Source organism: Somniosus microcephalus, chromosome 4, assembly GCF_052327205.1.
Source record: "Somniosus microcephalus isolate GS21.2 chromosome 4, FLI_Smic_1.0, whole genome shotgun sequence".
NCBI classification, from domain to species: Eukaryota; Metazoa; Chordata; class Chondrichthyes; order Squaliformes; family Somniosidae; genus Somniosus; species Somniosus microcephalus.
This window is the reverse complement of record NC_140990.1, coordinates 12688783-12711911: the sequence shown is the minus strand read 5'-3', so window position 1 is coordinate 12711911 and position 23129 is coordinate 12688783. Positions and strand designations below refer to the sequence as shown.

The following is a 23129-nucleotide window of genomic DNA, read 5'->3' as shown; positions in this document are numbered from 1 at the left end:
TCACTCTCTCCCCTCACTATAGGACCGAGAGAGGGTCGGAGTGAGACTCACTCTCTCCCCTCACTATAGGATGGAGAGAGGGTCGGAGTGAGACTCACTCTCCGCTCACTATAGGACCGAGAGAGGGTCGGAGTGAGACTCACTCTCCACTCACTATAGGACCGAGAGAGGGTCGGAGTGAGACTCACTCTCTCCCCTCACTATAGGACTGAGAGAGGGTCGGAGTGAGACTCACTCTCCGCTCACTATAGGACCGAGAGAGGGTCCGAGTGAGACTCGCTCTCTCCGCTCACTAGAGGACCAAGAGGGGGTCGAAGTGAGACTCACTCTCCGCTCACTATAGGACCGAGAGAGGGTCGGAGTGAGACTCACTCTCCGCTCAATATAGGACCGAGAGATGGTCGGAGTGAGACTCACTCTCCGCTCACTATAGGAGCGAGAGAGGGTCGGAGTGAGACTCACTCTCTCCGCTCACTATAGGACCGAGAGAGGGTCGGAGTGAGCCTCACTCTCTCCGCTCACTATAGGACCGAGAGAGGGTCGGAGTGAGACTCTCCGCTCACTATAGGCCCGAGAGAGGGTCGGAGTGAGACTCACTCTCTGATCACTATAGGACCGAGAGAGGGTCGGAGTGAGACTCACTCTCTGCTCACTATAGGACCGAGAGAGGGTCGGAGTGAGACTCACTCTCCGCTCACTATAGGACCGAGAGAGGGTCGGAGTGAGACTCACTCTCCGCTCACTATAGGACCGAGAGAGGGTCGGAGTGAGACTCACTCTCTGCACTCGCTATAGGACCAAGAGAGGGTCGGAGTGAGACTCACTTTCTCCGCTCACTATAGGACCGAGAGAGGGTCGGAGTGAGACTCACTCTCTCCGCTCACTATAGGACCGAGAGAGGATCGGAGTGAGACTCACTCTCTCCGCTCACTATAGGACCGAGAGAGGGTCGGAGTGAGACTCACTCTCCGCTCACTATAGGACCGAGAGAGGGTCGGAGTGAGACTCACTCTCCACTCATTATAGGACCGAGAGAGGGTCGGAGTGAGACTCACTCTCTCCGCTCACTATAGGACCGAGAGAGGGTCGGAGTGAGACTCACTCTCTCCGCTCACTATAGGACCGAGAGAGGGTCGGAGTGAGACTCACTCTCCGCTCACTATAGGACCGAGAGAGGGTCGGAGTGAGACTCACTCTCCGCTCACTATAGGACCGAGAGAGGGTCGGAGTGAGACTCACTCTCTCCGCTCACTATAGGACCAAAAGAGGATCGGAGTGAGACTCACTCCGCTCACTATAGGATGGAGAGAGGGTCGGAGTGAGACTCACTTTCTCCGCTCACTATAGGATCGAGAGAGGGTCGGAGTGAGACTCACTCTCCACTAAGTATAGGACTGAGAGAGGGTCGGAGTGAGACTCACTCCGCTCACTATAGGACCGAGAGAGGGTCGGAGTGAGACTCGCTCTCCCGCTCAGTATAGGACCGAGATAGGGTCGGAGTGAGACTCGCTCTCTGCTCACTATAGGACCGAGAGGGGGTCGGAGTGAGACTCACTCTCCCCGCTCACGATAGGACCGAGAGAGGGTCGGAGTGAGACTCACTCTCCGCTCACTATAGGACCGAGAGAGGGTCGGAGTGAGACTCACTCTCCGCTCACTATAGGACCGAGAGAGGGTCGGAGTGAGATTCACTCTCTCCGCTCACTATAGGACCGAGAGAGGGTCGGAGTGAGACTCACTCTCCGCTCACTATAGGACCGAGAGAGGGTCGTAGTGAGACTCAGTCTCCGCTCACTATAGGACCGAGAGAGGGTCGGAGTGAGACTCAGTCTCCGCTCACTATAGGACCGAGAGAGGGTCGGAGTGAGACTCACTCTCCGCTCACTATAAGACCGAGAGAGGGTCGGAGTGAGACTAACTCTCCGCTCACTATAGGACCGAGAGAGGGTCGGAGTGAGACTCACTCTCCGCTCACTATAGGACTGAGAGGGGGTCGGAGTGAGACTCACTGTCTCCGCTCTCCATAGGACCGAGAGGGGGTCGGAGTGAGACTCACTCTCCGCTCACTGTAGGACCGAGAGAGGGTCGGAGTGAGACTCACTCTCCACTCACTATAGGACCGAGAGAGGGTCGGAGTGAGACTCACTCTCCACTCACTATCGGACCGAGAGAGGGTCGGAGTGAGACTCACTCTCTGCTCATTATTGGACCGAGAGAGGGTCAGAGTGAGACTCACTCTCTCCGCTCACTATAGGACCGAGAGGGGGTCGGAGTGAGACTCACTCTCCGCTCACTATAGGACCGAAAGATGGTCGGAGTGAGACTCACTCTCCGCTCACTATAGGACCGAGAGAGGGTCGGAGTCAGACTCACTCTCTGCTCACTATACGACCGAGAGATGGTCGGAGTGAGACTCACTCTCTCCGCTCACTATAGGACCGAGAGAGGGTCGGAGTGAGACTCACTCTTTCCGCTCACGATAGGACCGAGAGAGGGTCGGAGTGAGACTCACTCTCCGCTCACTGTAGGACCGAGAGAGGGTCGGAGTGAGACTCACTCTCCACTCACTATAGGACCGAGAGAGGGTCGGAGTGAGACTCACTCTCCACTCACTATAGGACCGAGAGAGGGTCGGAGTGAGACTCACTCTCTGCTCATTATAGGACCGAGAGAGGGTCAGAGTGAGACTCACTCTCTCCGCTCACTATAGGACCGAGAGAGGGTCGGAGTGAGACTCACTCTCCGCTCACTATAGGACCGAGAGAGGGTCGGAGTGAGACTGACTCTCCGCTCACTATAAGACCGAGAGAGGGTCGGAGTGAGACTCACTCTCCGCTCACTATAGGCCCGCGAGAGTGTCGGAGCGAGACTCACACTCTCCGCTCACTATAGGACTGAGAGAGGGTCGGAGTGAGACTCACTCTCCGCTCACTATAGGACCGAGAGAGGGTCGGAGTGAGACTCACTCTCCGCTCACTGTAGGACCGAGAGAGGGTAGGAGTGAGACTCACTCTCCGCTCACTATAGGACCGAGAGAGGGTCGGAGTGAGACTCACTCTCCGCTCACTATAGGACCGAGAGAGGGTCGGAGTGAGACTCACTCTCTGCTCACTATAGGACCGAGAGAGGGTCGGAGTGAGACTCACTCTCCGCTCACTATAGGATCGAGAGAGGATCGGAGTGAGACTCACTCTCTCCGCTCACTATAGGACCGAGAGAGGGTCGGAGTGAGACTCACTCTCTCCGCTCACTATAGGCCCGCGAGTGTGTCGGAGTGAGACTGACTCTCCGCTCACTATAACACCGAGAGAGGGTCGGAGTGAGACTCACTCTCTCCGCTCACTATAGGACCGAGAGAGGGTCGGAGCGAGACTCACTCTCTGCTCACTATAGGACCGAGAGAGGGTCGGAGTGAGACTCACTCTCTCCGTTCACTATAGGACCGAGAGAGGGTCGGAGTGAGACTCACTCTCCGCTCACTATAGGACCGAGAGATGGTCGGAGTGAGACTCACTCTCTCCGCTCACTATAGGACCGAGAGAGGGTCGGAGTGAGACTCACTCTCCGCTCACTACAGGACCGAGAGAGGGTCGGAGTGAGACTGACTCTCCGCTCACTACAGGACCGAGAGAGGGTCGGAGTGAGACTCACTCTCTCCCCTCACTATTGGACCGAGAGAGGGTCAGAGTGAGACTCACTCTCCGCTCACTATAGGACCGAGAGAGGGTCGGAGTGAGAGTCACTCTCTCCGCTCACTATAGGACCGAGAGAGGGTCGCAGTGAGACTCACTCTCTCCGCTCACTATCGGACCGAGAGAGGGTCGGAGTGAGACTCACTCTCTCCCCTCACTATAGGACCGAGAGAGGGTCGGAGTGAGACTCACTCTCTCCGCTCACTATAGGACCGAGAGAGGGTCGGAGTGAGACTCACTCTCCGCTCACTATAGGACCGAGAGAGGGTCGGAGTGAGACTCACTCTCTGCTCACTGTAGGACCGAGAGAGGGTCGGAGTGAGACTCACTCTCCGCTCACTATAGGACCGAGAAAGGGTCGGAGTGAGACTCACTCTCCGCTCACTATAGGACCGAGAGAGGGTCGGAGTGAGACTCACTCTCTGCTCACTATAGGACTGAGAGAGGGTCGGAGTGAGACTCACTCTCTCCGCTCACTATAGGACCGAGAGAGGGTCGGAGTGAGACTCACTCTCTCCGCTCACTATAGGACCGAGAGATGGTCGGAGTGAGACTCACTCTCCGCTCACTACAGGACCGAGAGAGGGTCGGAGTGAGACTGACTCTCCGCTCACTACAGGACCGAGAGAGGGTCGGAGTGAGACTCACTCTCTCCCCTCACTATTGGACCGAGAGAGGGTCGGAGTGAGACTGACTCTCCGCTCACTATAGGACCGAGAGAGGGTTGGAGTGAGACTCACTCTCTCCCCTCACTATTGGACCGAGAGAGGGTCGGAGTGAGACTCACTCTCCGCTCACTATAGGACCGAGAGAGGGTCGGAGTGAGCCTCACTCTCTCCGCTCACTATAGGACCGAGAGAGGGTCGGAGTGAGACTCTCCGCTCACTATAGGCCCGAGAGAGGGTCGGAGTGAGACTCACTCTCTGATCACTATAGGACCGAGAGAGGGTCGGAGTGAGACTCACTCTCTGCTCACTATAGGACCGAGAGAGGGTCGGAGTGAGACTCACTCTCCGCTCACTATAGGACCGAGAGAGGGTCGGAGTGAGACTCACTCTCCGCTCACTATAGGACCGAGAGAGGGTCGGAGTGAGACTCACTCTCTGCACTCGCTATAGGACCAAGAGAGGGTCGGAGTGAGACTCACTTTCTCCGCTCACTATAGGACCGAGAGAGGGTCGGAGTGAGACTCACTCTCTCCGCTCACTATAGGACCGAGAGAGGATCGGAGTGAGACTCACTCTCTCCGCTCACTATAGGACCGAGAGAGGGTCGGAGTGAGACTCACTCTCCGCTCACTATAGGACCGAGAGAGGGTCGGAGTGAGACTCACTCTCTCCGCTCACTATAGGACCGAGAGAGGGTCGGAGTGAGACTCACTTTCTCCGCTCACTATAGGATCGAGAGAGGGTCGGAGTGAGACTCACTCTCCACTAAGTATAGGACTGAGAGAGGGTCGGAGTGAGACTCACTCCGCTCACTATAGGACCGAGAGAGGGTCGGAGTGAGACTCGCTCTCCCGCTCAGTATAGGACCGAGATAGGGTCGGAGTGAGACTCGCTCTCTGCTCACTATAGGACCGAGAGGGGGTCGGAGTGAGACTCACTCTCTCCGCTCACGATAGGACCGAGAGAGGGTCGGAGTGAGACTCACTCTCCGCTCACTATAGGACCGAGAGAGGGTCGGAGTGAGACTCAATCTCCGCTCACTATAGGACCGAGAGAGGGTCGGAGTGAGATTCACTCTCTCCGCTCACTATAGGACCGAGAGAGGGTCGGAGTGAGACTCACTCTCCGCTCACTATAGGACCGAGAGAGGGTCGTAGTGAGACTCAGTCTCCGCTCACTATAGGACCGAGAGAGGGTCGGAGTGAGACTCAGTCTCCGCTCACTATAGGACCGAGAGAGGGTCGGAGTGAGACTCACTCTCCGCTCACTATAAGACCGAGAGAGGGTCGGAGTGAGACTAACTCTCCGCTCACTATAGGACCGAGAGAGGGTCGGAGTGAGACTCACTCTCCGCTCACTATAGGACTGAGAGGGGGTCGGAGTGAGACTCACTGTCTCCGCTCTCCATAGGACCGAGAGGGGGTCGGAGTGAGACTCACTCTCCGCTCACTGTAGGACCGAGAGAGGGTCGGAGTGAGACTCACTCTCCACTCACTATAGGACCGAGAGAGGGTCGGAGTGAGACTCACTCTCCACTCACTATCGGACCGAGAGAGGGTCGGAGTGAGACTCACTCTCTGCTCATTATTGGACCGAGAGAGGGTCAGAGTGAGACTCACTCTCTCCGCTCACTATAGGACCGAGAGGGGGTCGGAGTGAGACTCACTCTCCGCTCACTATAGGACCGAAAGATGGTCGGAGTGAGACTCACTCTCCGCTCACTATAGGACCGAGAGAGGGTCGGAGTCAGACTCACTCTCTGCTCACTATACGACCGAGAGATGGTCGGAGTGAGACTCACTCTCTCCGCTCACTATAGGACCGAGAGAGGGTCGGAGTGAGACTCACTCTTTCCGCTCACGATAGGACCGAGAGAGGGTCGGAGTGAGACTCACTCTCCGCTCACTATAGGACCGAGAGAGGGTCGGAGTGAGACTCAGTCTCCGCTCACTATCGGACCGAGAGAGGGTCGGAGTGAGACTCACTCTCCGCTCACTATAGGACTGAGAGGGGGTCGGAGTGAGACTCACTGTCTCCGCTCTCCATAGGACCGAGAGGGGGTCGGAGTGAGACTCACTCTCCGCTCACTGTAGGACCGAGAGAGGGTCGGAGTGAGACTCACTCTCCACTCACTATAGGACCGAGAGAGGGTCGGAGTGAGACTCACTCTCCACTCACTATAGGACCGAGAGAGGGTCGGAGTGAGACTCACTCTCTGCTCATTATAGGACCGAGAGAGGGTCAGAGTGAGACTCACTCTCTCCGCTCACTATAGGACCGAGAGAGGGTCGGAGTGAGACTCACTCTCCGCTCACTATAGGACCGAGAGAGGGTCGGAGTGAGACTGACTCTCCGCTCACTATAAGACCGAGAGAGGGTCGGAGTGAGACTCACTCTCCGCTCACTATAGGCCCGCGAGAGTGTCGGAGCGAGACTCACACTCTCCGCTCACTATAGGACTGAGAGAGGGTCGGAGTGAGACTCACTCTCCGCTCACTATAGGACCGAGAGAGGGTCGGAGTGAGACTCACTCTCCGCTCACTGTAGGACCGAGAGAGGGTAGGAGTGAGACTCACTCTCCGCTCACTATAGGACCGAGAGAGGGTCGGAGTGAGACTCACTCTCCGCTCACTATAGGACCGAGAGAGGGTCGGAGTGAGACTCACTCTCTGCTCACTATAGGACCGAGAGAGGGTCGGAGTGAGACTCACTCTCCGCTCACTATAGGATCGAGAGAGGATCGGAGTGAGACTCACTCTCTCCGCTCACTATAGGACCGAGAGAGGGTCGGAGTGAGACTCACTCTCTCCGCTCACTATAGGCCCGCGAGTGTGTCGGAGTGAGACTGACTCTCCGCTCACTATAACACCGAGAGAGGGTCGGAGTGAGACTCACTCTCTCCGCTCACTATAGGACCGAGAGAGGGTCGGAGCGAGACTCACTCTCTGCTCACTATAGGACCGAGAGAGGGTCGGAGTGAGACTCACTCTCTCCGTTCACTATAGGACCGAGAGAGGGTCGGAGTGAGACTCACTCTCCGCTCACTATAGGACCGAGAGATGGTCGGAGTGAGACTCACTCTCTCCGCTCACTATAGGACCGAGAGAGGGTCGGAGTGAGACTCACTCTCCGCTCACTACAGGACCGAGAGAGGGTCGGAGTGAGACTGACTCTCCGCTCACTACAGGACCGAGAGAGGGTCGGAGTGAGACTCACTCTCTCCCCTCACTATTGGACCGAGAGAGGGTCAGAGTGAGACTCACTCTCCGCTCACTATAGGACCGAGAGAGGGTCGGAGTGAGAGTCACTCTCTCCGCTCACTATAGGACCGAGAGAGGGTCGCAGTGAGACTCACTCTCTCCGCTCACTATCGGACCGAGAGAGGGTCGGAGTGAGACTCACTCTCTCCCCTCACTATAGGACCGAGAGAGGGTCGGAGTGAGACTCACTCTCTCCGCTCACTATAGGACCGAGAGAGGGTCGGAGTGAGACTCACTCTCCGCTCACTATAGGACCGAGAGAGGGTCGGAGTGAGACTCACTCTCTGCTCACTGTAGGACCGAGAGAGGGTCGGAGTGAGACTCACTCTCCGCTCACTATAGGACCGAGAAAGGGTCGGAGTGAGACTCACTCTCCGCTCACTATAGGACCGAGAGAGGGTCGGAGTGAGACTCACTCTCTGCTCACTATAGGACTGAGAGAGGGTCGGAGTGAGACTCACTCTCTCCGCTCACTATAGGACCGAGAGAGGGTCGGAGTGAGACTCACTCTCTCCGCTCACTATAGGACCGAGAGATGGTCGGAGTGAGACTCACTCTCCGCTCACTACAGGACCGAGAGAGGGTCGGAGTGAGACTGACTCTCCGCTCACTACAGGACCGAGAGAGGGTCGGAGTGAGACTCACTCTCTCCCCTCACTATTGGACCGAGAGAGGGTCGGAGTGAGACTGACTCTCCGCTCACTATAGGACCGAGAGAGGGTTGGAGTGAGACTCACTCTCTCCCCTCACTATTGGACCGAGAGAGGGTCGGAGTGAGACTCACTCTCCGCTCACCATAGGACCGAGAGAGGGTCGGAGTGAGACTCACTCTCCGCTCACTATTGGACCGAGAGAGGGTCGGAGTGAGACTCACTCTCTCCGCTCACTATAGGACTGAGAGAGGGTCGGAGTGAGACTCACTCTCCGCTCACTATAGGGCCGAGAGAGGGTCGGAGTGAGACTCACTCTCTGCTCACTATAGGACTGAGAGAGGGTCGGAGTGAGACTCACTCTCCGCTCACTATTGGACCGAGAGAGGGTCGGAGTGAGACTCACTCTCTCCGCTCACTATAGGACTGAGAGAGGGTCGGAGTGAGACTCACTCTCCGCTCACTATAGGGCCGAGAGAGGGTCGGAGTGAGACTCACTCTCCGCTCACTATAGGACCGAGAGAGGGTCGGAGTGAGACTCACTCTCTCCGCTCACTATAGGACCGAGAGAGGGTCGGAGCGAGACTCACTCTCTGCTCACTGTAGGACCGAGAGAGGGTCGGAGTGAGACTCACTCTCCGCTCACTTTCGGACCGAGAGAGGGTAGGAGTGAGACTCACTCTCCGCTCACTATAGGACCGAGAGAGGGTCGGAGTGAGACTCACTCTCCGCTCACTATAGGACCGAGAGAGGGTCGGAGTGAGACTCACTCTCCGCTCACTATAGGACCGAGAGAGGGTCGGCGTGAGACTCACTCTCTCCGCTCACTATAGGACCGAGAGAGGGTCGGAGTGAGACTCACTCTCTCCGCTCACTATAGGACCGAGAGAGGGTCAGAGTGAGACTCACTCTCCGCTCCCTATAGGACCGAGAGAGGGTCGGAGTGAGACTCACTCTCTCCGCTCACTTTCGGACCGAGAGAGGGTCGGAGTGAGACTCGCTCTCTCCGCTCACTATAGGACCGAGAGAGGGTCGGAGTGAGATTCACTCTCTCCGCTCAATATAGGACCGAGAGAGGGTCGGAGTGAGACTCACTCTCCGCTCACTCTAGGACCGAGAGAGGGTCGGAGTGAGACTCACTCTCCGCTCACTATAGGACCGAGAGAGGATCGGAGTGTGACTCGCTCTCCGCTCACTATAGGACCGAGAGAGGGTCGGAGTGAGACTCACTCTCCGCTCATTATAGGACCGAGAGAGGGTCGGAGTGAGACTCTCTCTCCGCTCACTATAGGACCGAGAGAGGGTTGGAGTGAGACTCACTCTCTCCGCTCACTATAGAACCGAGAGAGGGTCGGAGTGAGACTCACTCTCCACTCACTATAGGACCGAGAGAGGGTCGGAGTGAGACTCACTCTCTCCGCTCACTATAGGACCGAGAGAGGGTCGGAGTGAGACTCACTCTCTCCGCTCACTATAGGACCGAGAGAGGGTCGGAGTGAGACACACTCTCTCCGCTCACTATAGGACCGAGAGAGGGTCGGAGTGAGACTCACTCTCCGCTCACTACAGGACCGAGAGAGGGTCGCAGTGAGACTGACTCTCCGCTCACTATAGGACCGAGAGAGGGTCGGAGTGAGACTCACTCTCTCCCCTCACTATTGGACCGAGAGAGGGTCGGAGTGAGACTGACTCTCCGCTCACTATAGGACCGAGAGAGGGTTGGAGTGAGACTCACTCTCTCCCCTCACTATTGGACCGAGAGAGGGTCGGAGTGAGACTCACTCTCCGCTCACCATAGGACCGAGAGAGGGTCGGAGTGAGACTCACTCTCTGCTCACTATAGGACTGAGAGAGGGTCGGAGTGAGACTCACTCTCCGCTCACTATTGGACCGAGAGAGGGTCGGAGTGAGACTCACTCTCTCCGCTCACTATAGGACTGAGAGAGGGTCGGAGTGAGACTCACTCTCCGCTCACTATAGGGCCGAGAGAGGGTCGGAGTGAGACTCACTCTCCGCTCACTATAGGACCGAGAGAGGGTCGGAGTGAGACTCACTCTCTCCGCTCACTATAGGACCGAGAGAGGGTCGGAGCGAGACTCACTCTCTGCTCACTATAGGACCGAGAGAGGGTCGGAGTGAGACTCACTCTCCGCTCACTTTCGGACCGAGAGAGGGTAGGAGTGAGACTCACTCTCCGCTCACTATAGGACCGAGAGAGGGTCGGAGTGAGACTCACTCTCCGCTCACTATAGGACCGAGAGAGGGTCGGAGTGAGACTCACTCTCCGCTCACTATAGGACCGAGAGAGGGTCGGCGTGAGACTCACTCTCTCCGCTCACTATAGGACCGAGAGAGGGTCGGAGTGAGACTCACTCTCTCCGCTCACTATAGGACCGAGAGAGGGTCAGAGTGAGACTCACTCTCCGCTCCCTATAGGACCGAGAGAGGGTCGGAGTGAGACTCACTCTCTCCGCTCACTTTCGGACCGAGAGAGGGTCGGAGTGAGACTCGCTCTCTCCGCTCACTATAGGACCGAGAGAGGGTCGGAGTGAGATTCACTCTCTCCGCTCACTATAGGACCGAGAGAGGGTCGGAGTGAGACTCACTCTCCGCTCACTCTAGGACCGAGAGAGGGTCGGAGTGAGACTCACTCTCTCCGCTCACTATAGAACCGAGAGAGGGTCGGAGTGAGACTCACTCTCCACTCACTATAGGACCGAGAGAGGGTCGGAGTGAGACTCACTCTCTCCGCTCACTATAGGACCGAGAGAGGGTCGGAGTGAGACTCACTCTCTCCGCTCACTATAGGACCGAGAGAGGGTCGGAGTGAGACACACTCTGTCCGCTCACTATAGGACCGAGAGAGGGTCGGAGTGAGACTCACTCTCCGCTCACTACAGGACCGAGAGAGGGTCGCAGTGAGACTCACTCTCCGCTCACTATAGGACCGAGAGAGGGTCGGAGTGAGACTCCCTCTCCGCTCACTATAGGACCGAGAGAGGGTCGGAGTGAGACTCACTCTCTCCCCTCACTATAGGACCGAGAGAGGGTCGGAGTGAGACTCACTCTCTGCTCACTATAGGACCGAGAGGGGGTCGGAGTGAGACTCACTCTCCGCTCACTATAGGACCGAGAGAGGGTCGGAGTGAGACTCACTCTCCGCTCACTATAGGACCGAGAGAGGGTCGGAGTGAGACTCACTCTCCGCTCACTATAGGACCGAGAGTGGGTCGGAGTGAGACTCACTCTCCGCTCACTATAGGACCGAGAGAGGGTCGGAGTGAGACTCACTCTCTCCGCTCACTACAGGACCGAGAGAGGGTCGCAGTGAGACTCACTCTCCGCTCACTATAGGACTGAGAGAGGGTCGGAGCGAGACTCACTCTCCGCTCACTATAGGACCGAGAGAGGGTCGGAGTGAGACTCACTCTCCGCTCACTATAGGACCGAGAGAGGGTCGGAGTGAGACTCACTCTCCGCTCACTATAGGACCGAGAGAGGGTCGGAGTGAGACTCACTCTCTCCGCTCACTATAGGACCGAGAGAGGGTCGGAGTGAGACTCACTCTCCGCTCACTATAGGACCGAGAGAGGGTCGGAGTGAGATTCACTCTCTCCGCTCACTATAGGACCGAGAGAGGGTCGGAGTGAGACTCACTCTGCTCACTATAGGACCGAGAGAGGGTCGGAGTGAGACTCACTCTCCGCTCACTATAGGATCGAGAGAGGATCGGAGTGAGACTCACTCTCTCCGCTCACTATAGGACCGAGAGAGGGTCGGAGTGAGACTCACTCTCTCCGCTCACTATAGGCCCGCGAGTGTGTCGGAGTGAGACTGACTCTCCGCTCACTATAACACCGAGAGAGGGTCGGAGTGAGACTCACTCTCTCCGCTCACTATAGGACCGAGAGAGGGTCGGAGCGAGACTCACTCTCTGCTCACTATAGGACCGAGAGAGGGTCGGAGTGAGACTCACTCTCTCCGTTCACTATAGGACCGAGAGAGGGTCGGAGTGAGACTCACTCTCCGCTCACTATAGGACCGAGAGAGGGTCGGAGTGAGACACACTCTCTCCGCTCACTACAGGACCGAGAGAGGGTCGGAGGGAGACTCACTCTCTCCCCTCACTATTGGACCGAGAGAGGGTCGGAGTGAGACTGACTCTCCGCTCACTATAGGACCGAGAGAGGGTCGGAGTGAGACTCTCTCTCCCCTCACTATTGGACCGAGAGAGGGTCGGAGTGAGACTCACTCTCCGCTCACTATAGGACCGAGAGAGGGTCGGAGTGAGACTCACTCTCTCCGCTCACTATAGGACCGAGAGAGGGTCGCAGTGAGACTCACTCTCTCCGCTCACTATCGGACCGAGAGAGGGTCGGAGTGAGACTCACTCTCTCCCCTCACTATAGGACCGAGAGAGGGTCGGAGTGAGACTCACTCTCTCCGCTCACTATAGGACCGAGAGAGGGTCGGAGTGAGACTCACTCTCCGCTCACTGTAGGACCGAGAGCGGGTCGGAGTGAGACTCACTCTCTGCTCACTGTAGGACCGAGAGAGGGTCGGAGTGAGACTCACTCTCCGCTCACTATAGGACCGAGAGAGGGTCGGAGTGAGACTCACTCTCCGCTCACTATAGGACCGAGAGAGGGTCGGAGTGAGACTCACTCTCTGCTCACTATAGGACTGAGAGAGGGTCGGAGTGAGACTCACTCTCTCCGCTCACTATAGGACCGAGAGAGGGTCGGAGTGAGACTCACTCTCTCCGCTCACTATAGGACCGAGAGATGGTCGGAGTGAGACTCACTCTCCGCTCACTACAGGACCGAGAGAGGGTCGGAGTGAGACTGACTCTCCACTCACTATAGGACCGAGAGAGGGTCGGAGTGAGACTCACTCTCTCCCCTCACTATTGGACCGAGAGAGGGTCGGAGTGAGACTGACTCTCCGCTCACTATAGGACCGAGAGAGGGTTGGAGTGAGACTCACTCTCTCCCCTCACTATTGGACCGAGAGAGGGTCAGAGTGAGACTCACTCTCTCCCCTCACTATAGGACCGAGAGAGGGTCGGACTGAGACTCACTCTCTCCGCTCACTATAGGACCGAGAGAGGGTCGGAGTGAGACTCACTCTCCGCTCACTATAGGACCGAGAGAGGGTCGGACTGAGACTCACTCTCTCCGCTCACTTTTGGACCGAGAGAGGGTCGGAGTGAGACTCACTCTCTGCTCACTATAGGACGGAGAGAGGGTCGGAGTGAGACTCGCTCTCCGCTCACTATAGGACCGAGAGAGGGTCGGAGTGAGACTCACTCTCCGCTCACTGTAGGACCGAGAGAGGGTCGGACTGAGACTCACTCTCTCCGCTCACTATAGGACCGAGAGAGGATCGGAGTGAGACTCACTCTCCGCTCACTATAGGACCGAGAGAGGGTCGGACTGAGACTCACTCTCTCCGCTCACTATAGGACCGAGAGAGGGTCGGAGTGAGACTCACTCTCCGCTCACTACAGGACCGAGAGAGGGTCGGAGTGAGACTCACTCTCCGCTCACTCTAGGACCGAGAGAGGGTCGGACTGAGACTCACTCTCTCCGCTCACTATAGGACCGAGAGAGGATCGGAGTGAGACTCACTCTCCGCTCACTATAGGACCGAGAGAGGGTCGGACTGAGACTCACTCTCTCCGCTCACTATAGGACCGAGAGAGGGTCGGAGTGAGACTCACTCTCCGCTCACTATAGGACCGAGAGAGGGTCGGAGTGAGACTCACTCTCCGCTCACTGTAGGACCGAGAGAGGGTCGGACTCAGACTCACTCTCTCCGCTCACTATAGGACCGAGAGAGGGTCGGAGTGAGACTCACTCTCTCTGCTCACTATAGGACCGAGAGAGGGTCGGAGTGAGACTCACTCTCCGCTCACTATAGGACCGAGAGAGGGTCGGAGTGAGACTCACTCTCCGCTCACTGTAGGACCGAGAGAGGGTCGGAGTGAGACTCACTCTCTGCTCACTATAGGATCGAGAGAGGGTCGGAGTGAGACTCACTCTCTCCGCTCACTATAGGACCGAGAGAGGGTCGGAGTGAGACTCACTCTCTGCTCACTATAGGACTGAGAGAGGGTCGGAGTGAGACTCACTCTCTCCGCTCACTATAGGACCGAGAGAGGATCGGAGTGAGACTCACTCTCCGCTCACTGTAGGACCGAGAGATGGTCGGAGTGAGATTAACTCTACAACTGCCCTTGGCGTGCCGCCTTAGGAAGCCACACAGCTGCATCTTTGACTCTCCTCACCCTCCCCCACCCCCACCCCCCCCCCAATCAAACAGACCGCGTTAAACGTACGGTGGGACCTACTTTGTGTTCTGCGTCTGGAATCCTTCAATCTTGGTCCGACTGCTCGTCAGCAACTCAAACACCTTTTCCTACAATCGGAAGACCAGAATTAAAAAAAGGAAGGGAGAGTTATCCCAATTATCCGGGTCATAGAATCGTAGAAAGTTACAGCACAGAAGGAGGCCATTTTGGCCCATCGTGTCCGCGCCGGCCGACAAAGAGCTATCCCGCCTAATCCCACGTCCCAGCTCTAGGTCCGTAGCCCTGCAGGTTGCAGCATCCCAAGTGGACATCCCAGTACTTTTTAAATGTGGTTAGTGTTCCTGCCTCCACCACCCTTTCAGGCAGTGAGTTCCAGACCCCCACCACCCTCTGGGTGATGAAATTTCCCCTCAGATCCCCTCTAAACCATCCCCCAATTACTTTAAATCTGTGGCCCCTGGTCCCTGAGGGTAGAACAGAGCCACAGTCAGGAGGAACTTTAACCTCACCTGCCCTGTGAGAGCCTCGAAGGGCTCCGGTCGCAACCAAACCCGCATCAACAACAACAATATGCATTTATATAGCGCCTCTAATGTAGTAAGACGACCCAAGGTGTTTCACAGGAGCATAAATCAGACAAAATTTGACACCGGGCCACATAAGGAGATATTAAGGCAGGTGACCAAAAGCTTGGTCAAAGAGGCAGGTTTTAAGGAGCGTCTTCAAGGAGGAGGTAGAGAGGCAGAGAGGTTTAGGGAGGGAATTCCAGAGCTTAGGGCCCAGGCAGCTGAAGGCACGGCCGCCATTGGTGGAGCGATGGAAATCGGGGATGCGCAAGAGGCCAGGATTGGAGGAGCGCAGAGATCTGAGAGTTGTAGGGCTGGAGGAGGTTACAGAGATAGGGAGAGGGGGCCGAGGCCATGGAAGGAGCTGAAAACAAGGATGGGAGAATTTCAAAATCGAGGCCTTGCTGGACCGGGAGCCAATGTAGATCAGCGAGCACAGGGGGTGGGGGTGGGTATTGGATCTGACCAGTCAATGCGGAGTGGGTACACGCACCACTTGGTCAGATCACATGTGTCTCGGTGAAACTCTGATCCTACGCCAGTACCAGCACTGGGAGTGATGGCCTGAGATTATAGGGCTCGAGTCTCTGGAGTGGGACTCGAACCCATGTCCTTCTAACTCAGAGGCGAGAGAGAGAGAGAGCTGCCCAAAGTGAGCCACGGCTGGGAACGCTCCCTCCCGTCTGGTACAGTAAGGCCCGTGTGTGCATCTCAGTGTCAGCCCCTGTACATGTACCATACACAGCGGGTAAAAACGATTCACTCCCGTCTGGTACTGTACAGCCCATGTGTGTGTGTCTCAGTGTCAGCCCCTGTACATGTACCATACACAGTGGGTAAAAACGATTCACTCCCGTCTGGTACAGTATGGCCCGTGTGTGCATCTCAGTGTCAGCTCCTGTACATGTACCATACACAGCGGGTAAAAACGATTCACTCCCGTCTGGTACTGTACAGCCCATGTGTGTGTGTCTCAGTGTCAGCTCCTGTATATGTACCATACACAGCGGGTAAAAACGATTCACTCCCGTCTGGTACTGTACAGCCCATGTGTGTGTCTCAGTGTCAGCTCCTGTACACAGCGGGTAAAAGGGAGCGATTCACTCCCGTCTGGTATGGTACGGCACGTGTGCGTCTCAGGTCAGCTCCTGTACCGGTACAGTACACAGCGGGTAAAAGGGAATGATTCACTCCCGTCTGATACTGTATGGCCCGTGTGTGTGTGTCTTGGTGTCAGTTCCTGTACCTGTACAGTACACAGCGGGTAAAAGGGAACAATTCACTCCTGTCTGGTACTGTACGGCCCGTGTGTGTGTGTCTCAGCGTCAGCTCCTGTACATGTACAGTACACAGCGGGTAAAAATGATTCACTCCAGTCTGATATTGTACGGCCTGTGTGAGTCTCCGTGTCAGCTCTTGTACACGTACAGCACACAGTGGGTAAAAGGGAGTGATTCACTCCCGTCTGGGACTGTACGGCCCGTGTGTGTGTGTGTGTGAGTGTCAACTCCTGTACATGTACAGTACACAGCGGGTAAAAACGATTCACTACAGTCTGATACTGTACGGCCCATGTGTCTCTCAGTGTCAACTCCTGTACATGTACCATACACAGCGGGTAAAAACGATTCACTCCCGTCTGGTACTGTACAGCCCATGTGTGTGTCTCAGTGTCAGCTCCTGTACACAGCGGGTAAAAGGGAGCGATTCACTCCCGTCTGGTACTGTACAGCCCGTGTGTGTCTCAGTGTCAGCTCCTGTACATGTACAGTACACAGCGGGTAAAAATGATTCACTCCAGTCTGATACTGTACGGCCTGTGTGTGTCTCAGTGTCAGCTCCTGTGCACGTACAGCACACAGCAGTTAAATGGGAATGATTCACTCCCGTCTGGCACCGTACGGCCCGTGTTTGTATCTCAGTGTCAACTCCTGTACATGTACAGTACACTGTGAGTAAAAGGGAATGATTCACTCCCGTCTGGTACTGTACGGCCCGTGTGTGTCTCAGTGTCAGCTCCTGTACATGTACAGCACACAGTGGGTAAAAGGGAACGATTCACTCCCGTCTGGTACTGTACGGCCCATGTGTGTCAGTGTGTCAGCTCCTGTACACGTACAGCACACAGCGGGTAAAAGGGAACGATTCACTCCCATCTGGTACTGTACGGCCTGTGTGCGTGTCTCAGTGTCATCTCCTGTACACGTACAGCATACAGTAGGTAAATGGGAATGATTCACTCCCGTCTGGTACTGTACGGCCTGTGTGTGTCTCAGTGTCAGCTCCTGTACATGTACAGTACACAGCGGGTAAAAGGGAACGATTCACTCCCGTCTGGTACTGTACGGCCTGTGTGTGTCTGTGTCAGCTCCTGTACACGTACAGTACACAGCGGGTAAAAGGGAGCGATTCACTCCCGTCTGGTACTGTACAGCCCGTGTGTGTCTCAGTGTCAGCTCCTGTACATGTACAGTACACAGCGGGTAAAAGGGAGCGATTCACTCCCGTCTGGTACTGTACGGCCCGTGTGTGTCTCAGTGTCAGCTCCTGTACACGTACAGTACACAGCGGGTAAAAGGGAACGATTCACTCCCATCTGGTACTGTACGGCACGTGTGTGTCTCAGTGTCAGCTCCTGTACCTGTACAGCGCACAGTGGATAGAAGGGAACGATTCACTCCCATCTGGTACTGCACGGCCCGTGTGTGTATCTCAGTCACTCTGACCTGCAGTGGCGCAGTTCAAACACACTCTGAATCACTAGCTCCGACATGTAGCGGCGTCTGCACGCGCTCCGCGACCTGTGACCCACGTCTGAACATACCTGAACTGCGACGCCAAAGTTGTTCCCGTCTTCGATCTTGGGAATCTGCAGCTGGACCCACATGGTCACCTGTAAGCCGGGGGCGGCGCAAAAAGAGAATTGACCAAATCGTTAGCCGCTAGCTATTCCGTTACACCGCCATCGCTGGCCCGCTCATACCTCCACCATTGGGCACTGAGGAGACACGGGGAGGGGGGGGGGCGGGCAGCTGTTAATCTCAAGTGCACTGCGAGTGATGATTACAACAACAACTTGCATTCATAGGGCGCCATGAACGTAGGAACTGCCGGACGGAAACAGACCAAGGTTCGTTCAGTTGGAACGTGGGCACAGGAGGAGGCCCATTCAGCTCCCCGAGCCTGTCCTGCCCATGCAAATCATAGAACAGGAGGCCGTTCAGCCCCTCGAGTCTGTTCCGCCCAATCATAGGAAGAGGAGGGCCATTCAGCCCCTCGAGCCTGTTCCTGCTCCCATGATTGAATGGGAGGAGGCCATTCAGCCCCTCGAGCCTGTTCCTGCTCCCATGATTGAATGGGAGGAGGCCATTCAGCCCCTAGAGACTGTTCCTGTTCCCATGATTGAATGGGAGGAGGCCATTCAGCCCCTCGAGCCTGTTCTTGTTCCCATGATTGAATGAGAGGAGGGCCATTCAGCTCCTCGATCCTGTTCCGCGATTCAATTAGATCGCGCCTGATCTGTATCTTAACTCCATCTACCCGCCTTGGTTCCGTGACCCTTAATACCCTTAACCTAACAAAAATCCATCCATCTCAGTCTTGAGATTCTCGATTGACCCTCAGCCTCAACAGCATTTTCAGGGGGGGAAGAGTTCCAGATTTCCACTAACCCTGTGTGTGAAGAAGTGCTTCCTGACATCACCCCTGAATGGCCTGGTTCTAATTTTAAGGTGATGCCCCCTTTGTTCTGGACTCCCCGCCCACCAGAGGAAATAGTTTCTCTCTCTACCCTGGAAGTTCACCTTCTACCATCCCGTCACCTCCAGTCCAGATCCAAGGTCGTCCCACCCTCTGTCGTCGAATTCCAGTATGCAGACGACGCTTGCGTCTGCGCTCACTCGGAGGTCAAACTTCAAACCATCGTCAACACCTTCACCGAAGCGTATGAGAGCATGGGCCTTACTCTAAACATCCGTAAGACAAGGGTCCTCTACCAACCTGCCCCCGTCACACAGTACTGCCCCCCGATTATCAAAATCCATTACAAGGCCTTGGACAACATGGACCACTTTCCATACCTCGGGAGCCTACTGTCAACAAGGGCAGACGTCGATGACGAAGTCCAGCACCGCCTTCAGTGCGCCAGTGCAGCCTTCGGTTGCCTGAGGAAGAGAGTGTTTGAAGACCAGGACCTCAAACCCAGCACCAAGCTCATGGTCTACAGGGCAGTAGTGATACCAGCCATGCTGTATGTCTCAGAGACATGGACCATGTACAGCAGGCACCTCAAAGCACTGGAGAGGTACCACCAATGCTGCCTCCGCAAGATCCTGCAAATCTATTGGCAGGATAGGTGCACCAACGTCAGTGTTCTCACTCAGGCCAACATCCCCAGCATCGAAGCTTTGACCACGCTCGATCAGCTCCGATGGACGGGTCACAGTGTCCGCATGCCCGATATGAGATTCTCAAAACAAGCGCTCTACTCGGAACTCCGGCACGGCAAGAGAGCCCCAGGTGGGCAGAGGAAATGCTTCAAGGACACCCTCAAAGCCTCCTTGAAAAAGTGCAACATCCCCACCGACACCTGGGAATCCCTGGCCCAAGACCGCACAAAGTGGAGAAGAAGCATCCGGGAAGGCGCCGAACACCTCGAGTCTCTTCGCCAGGAGCAAGCGGAAGCCAAGCGCAAGGAGCGCACGTCAACCCAAGCACCCCACCCACCCGCCCCTTCAACCACCGTCTGCCCCACCTGTGACAGAGACTGTAGGTCCCGCATTGGACTCATCAGTCACCTGAGAACTCATTTTTAATGTGGAAACAAGTCATCCTCGATTCCGAGGGACTGCCTAAGAAGAAGAGTGATACAACGATAATGGGAGCTGTTGACTAATCGTAGCGATTGATTTCTTGTCAATTAGCCTACAACAGACCCAGACATGAGGTGAGTAGTTGGAAGAAATAGCTATAAGATTCATAGGTGAAGTTTGACTCTTAGAACAGAAATTAAAATGCAGTCAGGAACAAATGTCTGAGGAAGGATGTTCTTGCCAGGGAGGGAGTGCAGCGAAGATTCACCAGGCTGATACCTGGGATGGCAGGAATGACGTATGAGGAGAGATTGGGTCGATTGGGCTTATATTCGCTGGAGTTTAGAAGAATGAGAGGGGATCTCATTGAAACTTATAAAATTCTGTCAGGCCTGGACAGACTAGAGGCAGGAAGGATGTTCCCGATGGCGGGGGAGTCCAGAACTAGGGGTCACGGTCTAAGGATAAGGGGTAAGCCATTTAGGACAGAGATGAGGAGGAATTTCTTCACCCAGAGAGTGGTGAACCTGTGGAATTCTCTACCACAGAAGGCAGTGGAGGCCAAATCATTAAATATATTCAAGAAGGAGTTAGATATAGTTCTTAAGGCTAAAGGGATCAAGGGATATGGGGAGAAGGCAGGGACCGGGTACTGAATTTGGATGATCAGCCATGATCTCATTGAATGGCGGAGCAGGCTCGAGGGGCCGAATGGCCTATTCCTGCTCCTATCTTCTATGTTTCTATGAAGTGTCAGTAAGGTCAATTAACAAACACCAGAATGATAAGAAGGTCGTAAAATGCAAGAAAACGCAGGAGGATAGTCATAGCTAGACAATAAGGAGCCACAAAGCCGTAAAATGTCCTTAAAGAAACATAACAAAACATTCCTCAGAAAGATAAGAGAAAGGCCTCTGCAGCCATGAAGAAAGAAGCAGTGGGGGATGTTTTCCCGCACTACACTTGGGTTATAGATGATTATAGGTGATTGACATTAGATAGATCACGGCCCACCGAAATAACGATAAATATAGTGGGCTGAGAGCAGAAGTCAGGCAGCGAGGGGCGAAGGCTTTTTCAAGGTGGAAATCAATGCTGGCTCAGGCCTAGCACCGTGACGAGGTTTAGCCTCTGAGGTGGATCAATGCTGGCTCACGCCCAACACCTCCAACAGCTCGAGGGGCGAATCGGCAGAAGCAACTGCTGTTGCTGACTGCAAAGACCCCCTGACCCGAGACCTCCACGCCGCCTCATCAGACACCTAACCAACCGTCCGGGAGTCATAGATCGCTTTCTACTGTCACGGGTTGTATGTCTATTATACTCAGCTTAAACCATATCTGATTATGCTTTAAAACTGTAGCGCTTTAATAAAAGCCTTGCAACTTCTGAAACCCTTTTGGGTAATCTGTGTGTGGCCTGTGATCCTAATCTTACATGGTGGAGAGCTTTGGAAATCGTAGGTCCAAAGTCACCTGTTCCTCCCAAGGCAGGCTATACTCACCACACCTCATGTCTCAAATTATTCAGATTACATAGAGTGTACAGCACAGAAACAGGCCATTCAGCCCAATTGGTCCACGCCACTGTTTATGCTCCACACCAGCCTCCTCCCACCCCCTCTTCATCTCACCCTATCAACATCTCGTTCTATTCCTTTCTCACTCATGCGTTTATCTGGCTTCTCCTTAAATGCATCTACGCTATTTGCCTCAACCGCTCCCTGTGATAGCAAGTTCCACATTCTCACCACTCTCTGAGTAATGAAGTTATCTCCTGAATTCCCTATTGGATTCATTAGTGACTATCTTATATTGATGGCCCCTAGTTCTGGTCTCCCCCCACAAGTAGAAGTATCTTCTCTACGTCTACCCTATCAAACCCTTTCATAATCTTAAGTGTGATATGGAGACCAGAACTGTACTCAGTGTTCCAAGTTTGATATGGAGACCAGAACTGTGCACAGTGCTCCAAGTGTGATATGGAGACCAGAACTGTACTCAGTGTTCCAAGTTTGATATGGAGACCAGAACTGTGCACAGTGCTGCAAGTGTGATATGGAGACCAGAACTGTGCACAGTGCTCCAAGTGTGATATGGAGACCAGAACTGTGCACAGTGCTCCAAATGTGATATGGAGACCAGAACTGTGCACAGTGCTCCAAATGTGATATGGAGACCAGAACTGTGCACAATGCTCCAAGTGTGATATGGAGATCAGAACTGTGCACAGTGCTCCAAGTCTGATATGGAGACCAGAACTGTGCACAGTGCTCCAAGTGTGATATGGAGACCAGAACTGTGCACAGTGCTCCAAGTGTGATATGGAGACTAGAACTGTGCACAGTGCTCCAAGTGTGATATGGAGACCAGAACTGTGCAGTGCTCCAAGTGTGATATGGAGACCAGAACTGTGCACAGTGCTCCAAGTGTGATATGGAGACTAGAACTGTGCACAGTGCTCCAAGTGTGATATGGAGACCAGAACTGCACACAGTGCTCCAAGTGTGATATGGAGACCAGAACTGTGCACAGTGCTCCCAGTGTGATATGGAGACCAGAACTGTGCACAGTGCTCTAACCAAGGACCTATACAAGTTGAACATAACTTCCCTGCTTTTCAATTCTATCCCTCTAGAAATGAACCCGTGCTTGGTTTACTTTTTTATGGTTTTATTAACCTACGTCGCTACGTCCAATTTTGCATTTGAGTGCATCAATACTAACTGCTTCCACCGTCTCCCTAGAGAGAATGTTCCATAGATTGACCGCTCCCTCGCTGAAATATCGTTTCCACAGATTAGTTCTGAATTTACCCCTCCCTCAAGCGCCGGTCATGGCCTTTGGTTCTACTGTCCTGGACAAGGTGAGACAGCTGGTCACAGTCGACATTATCCAGTCTCTTTAGAATCCTAAAGGCAGCAATGGCATCACCTCTCAACCTTCTCCAACCCAGTGAGAACACGCCCAATTCACCTCATCACTCCTCATAGTCCAATCCCTCAATCTTGCTGGTATTAATGAAGTAAAAGGTCCCAAGGCACTTCATAGCAGTTTTAATCAGGCAAATTAAAACTACATCGAGCCAAAGGAGGAGACATTAGGACAGCAGACCAAAAGCATGGTGAGTGCGGTCGGCGTTGAGTGTAAGCAAGAGTTTGGTAAGTGAG

The 23129-nt window shown here is 54.8% G+C and overlaps 1 protein-coding gene across 1 annotated transcript in view; it reads right to left on the bottom strand.

The window, feature by feature from the left end:
• Nucleotides 1-23129, bottom strand: part of LOC147118294 (proteasome activator complex subunit 1-like) — a 1298587-nt gene that overhangs the window by 84602 nt on the left and 1190856 nt on the right. Inside the window, exons 7-8 of the mRNA XM_085983882.1 lie at nt 17974-18042; nt 14622-14690 (exon numbers count right to left, since the gene is read on the bottom strand). Coding sequence (XP_085840008.1) covers nt 14622-14690; nt 17974-18042 — 138 coding nt within the window. The remainder of the gene's footprint in view (nt 1-14621; nt 14691-17973; nt 18043-23129) is intronic.